This window comes from Epinephelus lanceolatus, chromosome 6 (assembly GCF_041903045.1).
Source record: "Epinephelus lanceolatus isolate andai-2023 chromosome 6, ASM4190304v1, whole genome shotgun sequence".
NCBI classification, from domain to species: domain Eukaryota; kingdom Metazoa; phylum Chordata; class Actinopteri; order Perciformes; family Serranidae; genus Epinephelus; species Epinephelus lanceolatus.
The window spans coordinates 39550001-39556488 of NC_135739.1; the positions used below are offsets into that span (position 1 = coordinate 39550001).

The window sequence follows — 6488 nt, forward strand, 5'->3', positions numbered from 1 at the left end:
TTTTAACTTGAGTAGTGCAGCAATGCTTCGCTTCCTCTCCATCTGCAGTCATGGATGGTTGAACTTTGCTGCAGAGCTGGAGAAAACACAAAAAGAGGCCCAGTTACACAGTGTATGTATACCAACTCTTTTTAATGGTAACATATTGTCTTTTTCTCTCCTCTAGCTCTTCCTCCCAAGCCAGCGAAGCCGCAGCAGCCCTCATCAGTCGGGGTGGGGGGAGGCAGCAGCAATGGCACCAAGGATGGAGGAGCAGGAGGCTCACTGCAAGAGGCTGAGTGGTACTGGGGTGACATATCCAGGTAATACACACTTACTTGTGTCTTAAGACAGCCATTCACACTCACGTTCACACCTGCAGACAATACAAAGTCATCAGTTAACCTAACCTGTGTGTCTTTGGACCGTGGGACGAAGCCAAGAAAACATGCAACATGCAAACTTCACACAGAACAGCCCCAGCCGGCCAGTGGGTTAAAATCCTAAACAGGCTTGCTATGAGGTGACAGCGGTAACCACTGCGCCACTGTTACACCCCAGTTATCACAGATCCTTTTTGAAAAACTGTAATTATCCAAAGAATTATTTTTAACTCGAAATTATTGATATTAAGTGTTACTGATTTTATCAATATTGACATTTGCCTCAAAAATCTAGTATAAGTTGAGCTCTACCTTAGATACTTATTATATGGAAAAGTATGTCAAAATGGTATTTACGATGGGGAGGTACATAGTCATAATGTAGTATTCAGTAAGTACTTTAAATATAAGATAATATTTTCTTGTTTTTAAGTGTCAGCATCAGCAGCACATAAAAGAACGGCTTTGATCAACTTGGGAACAGAAATCCTTTTCATAAAATATGTATTTTTCTTTGTGTAAATCTGAAAAGTGATGAGTGTTGTGTTTAGGCTTTTGTCACTGCCTTAACTTCCTAAGTGCAGGTTAGCTCTCAGCCACAATCCACACATACTCAGATGATAACCACACCTACAGTGCAGACAGCCAGTCTGCCACCTTTAACCCACACACACACTCATCCAGAGCAGTTATGCTGCTGGCTGGGACCAGTCCGTCCAGTCACTCTCTATATCATTTAATTGACGCACTGTTTACTTTGAGGTGTGCGGCTGTGGGGAAAGCCCTCATCGCCTGCCACTGATAATTGGAGGCAGACCTTTCAAATGAACACCATCTGTACACAAATCACTCAACCAACTCTATTCTCCTTTTGTTTTGTCTTCAGGGAGGAGGTGAATGATAAGCTCAGAGACATGCCTGATGGGACCTTCCTGGTACGGGATGCTTCCACCAAGATGCAGGGCGACTACACACTCACACTGAGGTAAAGTTTTAGTTAAGTTTGTATCGGAGTCATGATTGGAGTGTGTTTAAAACCGCAGGGGGATTTATGGAGGCTTGGGGGAGTGGTAGATTACTTCTTCTGCTCCACTTTTATGCAGCCATCCCTCTAGTTAACTACAGATTGAGGGAAATCATGTGTTGCGAAGCATTTTGCCCACGCAGCATCCTGGTAAATTGGAGCAAATCACCCACTGCCCTGGAAATAAAGTGCTTGAGGGGGAACTGAGCCTGAACTAGAAGCTGTTAAAGTGTGAATATTAAGGAGAATCCATCTATTTTGGGATGCATTTTCAGCATGTTTTACTATAGAGGTTTGAATATGGTGTCGATATGTACTCATATTCTTGCTCATATCCTTTTTTTTTCCCTCATGTTCAGGAAAGGGGGAAACAACAAGCTGATAAAGATCTACCATCGGGACGGGAAGTACGGCTTCTCTGACCCCCTGACCTTCAGCTCGGTGGTGGAGCTCATCAGCCACTACAGACACGAGTCTCTGGCTCAGTACAATACCAAGCTGGACGTGAAACTCATGTACCCCATCTCCCGCTTCCAGCAGGTCTGTGTACACGATTACATGCATAAAATATTTTCACCTACACAAATTCATCCAACAAGATACACAAGACTGTTGTATTGTTATGACTTTTAAAGGAAAATTCAGGGTCTTTACAGGCTGGATCTTATTTTAATTAGCTATATTGAAGAAAAACCAGGACTTGTTGATGTGAGCTAGTGTCCGTGGACTGATGTCCATGGTTTTTGAAAAAGAGGTGTGATGTATAGGCATACTGTAGTTTTGTGCACAGGTAATTTAACAATGCAGTAGATGACTTTAAGGGACCGATCAGGTGTGTTCACTTTCGTTTACTTTTCCAAATTAGTGGTTTAGAGTATTTGATTTAACTGCATTTGTTTAAAACCTGTCTGGTAGCTTATATTGAATTTATTTGGAGGCTGTGTCCTCTGGTGTTGGCACATCTCCTGGTCTGTGGTGATACAAATATCATCGTCAGCAGTAGGGGAGAAATGCTAAAAAATACAAAATTTTCCTTTGAAAGTTTTGTCACTTCTCGATCTTGAGGATAAAACTCCCTCTTCCTAATTTTTCTATCATATTACTACATTTACAACACCTTTCCAGCCAGTCTCCTCTTTAACCTCCCACCCCCACGTCCTGCATACCCGGTGGCTCTTGCTGGGTGTTTCCACTCCAAACTGCAGCGGCAGCAAGATCTCCGCTCGCTGAAATATTGTCCCGTTTGCCGGCCCAGTGCCACGCTCCCTAAATAATTGCACACATCGGCGGTGTCAAAGGGCCGTTGTTACATTTATTCCCTTTCTCCCTTGTTCCACTCGTTTGCCAGGCGAGTCATTACTCAGAGCGATGCAACATCTCCAAGCGTGCACACCTTGCCATGCACCCAGGGCTTTGTGGGTGGTTAATTAACGAGCCTGTTCAGGAGTCACCCTCGCTAAGCAGAATCAGGGGTGAAGGGAGCAAGCACGCACATGCACTTTTTCCTGCGTCCCTAATTACAAATAGCTCTTCACTCTCATGTCTCACACTCACGCATGCAGCCTATTTTTCCTCTTCCTGATTTGGGTGTCTGTGCACTACTTTGTCTCTAAGACTTTTCATTTCTCTTCCTTAAACCTTCAGGACCAGCTGGTAAAGGAGGATAATATTGACGCCGTGGGGAAGAAGTTGCAGGAATACCACAATCAGTACCAGGAGAAGAGCAAAGAGTACGACAGACTGTACGAGGAATACACCAAGACATCGCAGGTACACTTGCACTTACTCATTATGATGTTTTTATAGTTTTAACAGGAAAAAAAAAACACATTTTCCATCCTGCCCTCTCGCTAACCTCCTCTTCTCTCCCCCCTCAGGAGATCCAGATGAAGCGGACGGCCATTGAAGCCTTCAATGAGACCATCAAGATCTTCGAGGAGCAGTGCCACACGCAGGAGCGCTACAGCAAGGACTACATCGAGCGCTTCCGGCGCGAGGGCAATGACAAGGAGATTGAGAGGATCATGATGAACTACGAGAAGCTCAAGTCTCGGCTCGGAGAGATTCACGACAGCAAGGTGCGGCTGGAGCAGGACCTGAAGACACAAGCCATGGACAACCGAGAGACAGACAAAAAGATGAACAGCCTGAAGCCCGACCTCATACAGCTCCGCAAGATCAGGGACCAGTATCTAGTGTAAGTGCTGAAGACATGATTGATTATTACCACAGCAGGCAGGCAGACATGGGACCTGGGTTGAACTTCTGGTTCAGCTCAGGTCTCCTGGCACATGTCAAAGTCAGCTGTGTGAGTCTGAAAGGGGAAGAATTTTTCCAGTTTACTTGGAAGCCCTGCTGTCATGCTGTCCTCAGACAAGGTACATACATAGGATATGAAAACATCCAAGCTGTTGAGCATGTACACATCAGTTCTAACCAACTGTTTTTGGGAGTTATAATTTTGTGTTACACACACTTAATCTACACCTAGGAGTATATATTTGCCTGAATTAGCTGAAATATCTGACAAATCAAGCCACTTAATCACAGTAATTATCACATAAGATATGACAGAGGTCAATAACACAGTGTATCATCCCATCACCCAGAGGACATTTTAGTCCCAAGGCCCAAAATAAACAGACGTTCTATGACTGTCACGCTGCTCAATTAGAAACTTGTGTTTTCCCTTACTAAGGGTTCAGCCAGAGACTTCCTGCTGCATTTCTAGGAACAAGTCGAACAGAATTTCAGCAGAGCTGGCCTCATTCTTTGAGGACATTTGTTGGAGGCTCGCTGATTTGGTGTCTGTCCAGTCTTATGTTTGTTTGCTGCATCATAAACAATGTTGTAAATGAAACGAGCCTTTCAAACTGATCCTAGTAGTAACAGTTCTCTCTCCCTCTCTAGCTGGCTCAATCACAAAGGAGTTCGTCAGAAACGAATTAACGACTGGCTGGGAATCAAGAACGAGAACACTGACGAGTGAGTTTCTACTTTTGAGTTTTTCTTCCTTTGCTCTGCCAAACCTTCCACTGAAGATACAAATAAAGGGGTTAACACCATTACTGTACATATGTCTACACGCACAGAGCAACTGCTGCATTACTTTATTTATTCTCCGACCTTTAAATAAGGACAGATTTAAAGTTCCCCATGTTCATCATGTGTCTCTTGTTGTGTAACTGTCTGTGTGGGTGCAGAGGCTACTTTGTGAGCGAGGAGGATGAGAACTTGCCTCATTACGACGAGAAGAGCTGGTTCGTCGGGGACCTGAACAGGACGCAGGCGGAGGAGCTGCTCATTGGGAAGCCAGATGGAGCATTCCTCATCCGAGAGAGTAGCAAAAAGGGCTGCTACGCTTGCTCTGTAAAGTGAGTATGCACGACATGATTTGAGCGATGTGCACCTGAAGTGTCAAAACTATTTCCACTTTTTGAGATGTTACATCACACACAGTAACATACACATTTCGAGTGTAGAAGTACACAAGACGTCATACAGGTTTTTGTAATATTTTGTTTTCCTTCATTTATGTGAACTGTCATTGATTGTCAGCCTTTAAGAGACATGTATGAATCACTGTTTTTCTTAACAGTGATGTTTACCATTAATTACCATTAGCCCGAGGTTAGTAGGTCAAATAAAATGACTATTTTACAACTGCAGTTTCATTCTAGGAAATAATAGAACAAAGGCAGTTTGAGGAAATCATCTGAAAATGTGGAAGGAAAACGTTTGAATGGTCTTTTAAAGTGTGTCTGTACATGATTGACTGGAAGCATTAGATTGTGTTAACCGACAGGAATCCCTCCTGAATGATTTTTAAATTCCTGACCAGCCAGCTCGACTAGATCTGTCCTCTCTGTGTCCTCAGTGTTGAAGGTGAAGTGAAGCACTGCGTCATCTACAGCACACCCCGCGGCTTCGGCTTCGCTGAGCCCTACAACCTGTACAGCAGCCTGAAGGACCTGGTGCTCCACTACCACCAGACCTCCCTGGTGCAGCACAACGACTCGCTCAACGTGCGCCTCGCATACCCCGTCTACGCACAGATGCCCTCCGGACGCAGATGAACCCCACCCACCAGGCCACACCCCCACATAGACATCAAACCAACCCCCTCTTGGGGAAGGGAGAACGGGGAAAGTGAAGGAAGGAAGGAGGGAGGGGGGATTGGTTGAAATACAAAGCAACCCCAACACCAGACCCGATAAAGATAGAAACGAATTAACACTTGCTGCAACACACACGTCAGCCACCTTGGAGTTATATATTTTTACAAGAACAATTTCGGAGGGCATTCTTTCTAAAGACTGCTTGATTTGCACAAGGAAGTTTTAAATGTTTGTGAATGTGAAAAAAAAAAATAAGCGACTGAAGGAAAGAAGGAAAGAAGGAAACGAAGTAGGAGACTTCAGAGTTTCAGGTTGACCCCGCTGCTACCTAAACTCCAGCTCAGACTTTTTACCAGAAACTCAAAAACCACGCAAATGACGACGAAGACAACAACAAAACATTCCCATTTGAAATCTTTTTTTTTTTTTTTTTTTTTTTTTTTTTTTTCCTTTTGTTATTTTTATTTTACACCTCAGATGGTTATATTAAGACGTTTCTGTTTTCTGGAGTCGTTTTCATGTTTCAGATGTTTCCTTTGGTTTCCCGTAGCTTTGTTTGTGGTAAATGCAAGAGGAGATGATGTCAAGTGTCTGTTCTGTCCCTCTCTGTACGAAAAGCAAAAATAATGTAGCATAACGAGACAACGAACACTTGTTTTATGAAGTGTTCCTCTATGTAGACTGCTGCTGAAGGGTTTAGGGGGAGGGTGGGGGAGTCGAGGGGGAGGGTGGGGCACAAGCGACACATACAGTTTTGTAGTCTTAAAAGAAGGACAGAAGGCTTGCTTTTATACTAACTGTAGAGGGGATTTTTTGTATTACTTTTGCTTTGCTGGAACATAGTTTTTGTCCTCTTTTTGCCAATGTGTAAATGGCAATGTCACAGATCAGAACCAGAGACCAAAGTTGGTGTGGAGAGGGAGGGGAAGGGAAGGGGGAGGGCAAAGAGTCAGTTAGTGTGTGTTTCTTAGGGGGTTTTTTTCT

General features: G+C 43.9%; 1 protein-coding gene across 5 annotated transcripts in view; it reads left to right on the top strand.

Annotated features, from left to right (window-relative positions):
* The window catches only part of pik3r3b (phosphoinositide-3-kinase, regulatory subunit 3b (gamma)), a 311005-nt gene extending 305412 nt beyond the window's left edge, over positions 1 to 5593 (top strand). For all 5 annotated transcript variants that reach the window (XM_033622190.2, XM_078169045.1, XM_033622188.2 and 2 more), the window contains 8 exons: positions 167 to 302; positions 1249 to 1347; positions 1746 to 1926; positions 3031 to 3156; positions 3264 to 3583; positions 4297 to 4371; positions 4590 to 4760; positions 5264 to 5593. In XM_033622190.2, the coding sequence (XP_033478081.2) occupies positions 167 to 302; positions 1249 to 1347; positions 1746 to 1926; positions 3031 to 3156; positions 3264 to 3583; positions 4297 to 4371; positions 4590 to 4760; positions 5264 to 5462 (1307 nt within the window). In that variant the 3' untranslated portion in view covers positions 5463 to 5593. The remainder of the gene's footprint in view (positions 1 to 166; positions 303 to 1248; positions 1348 to 1745; positions 1927 to 3030; positions 3157 to 3263; positions 3584 to 4296; positions 4372 to 4589; positions 4761 to 5263) is intronic.
* The last annotated feature ends 895 nt before the right edge of the window (positions 5594 to 6488 follow it).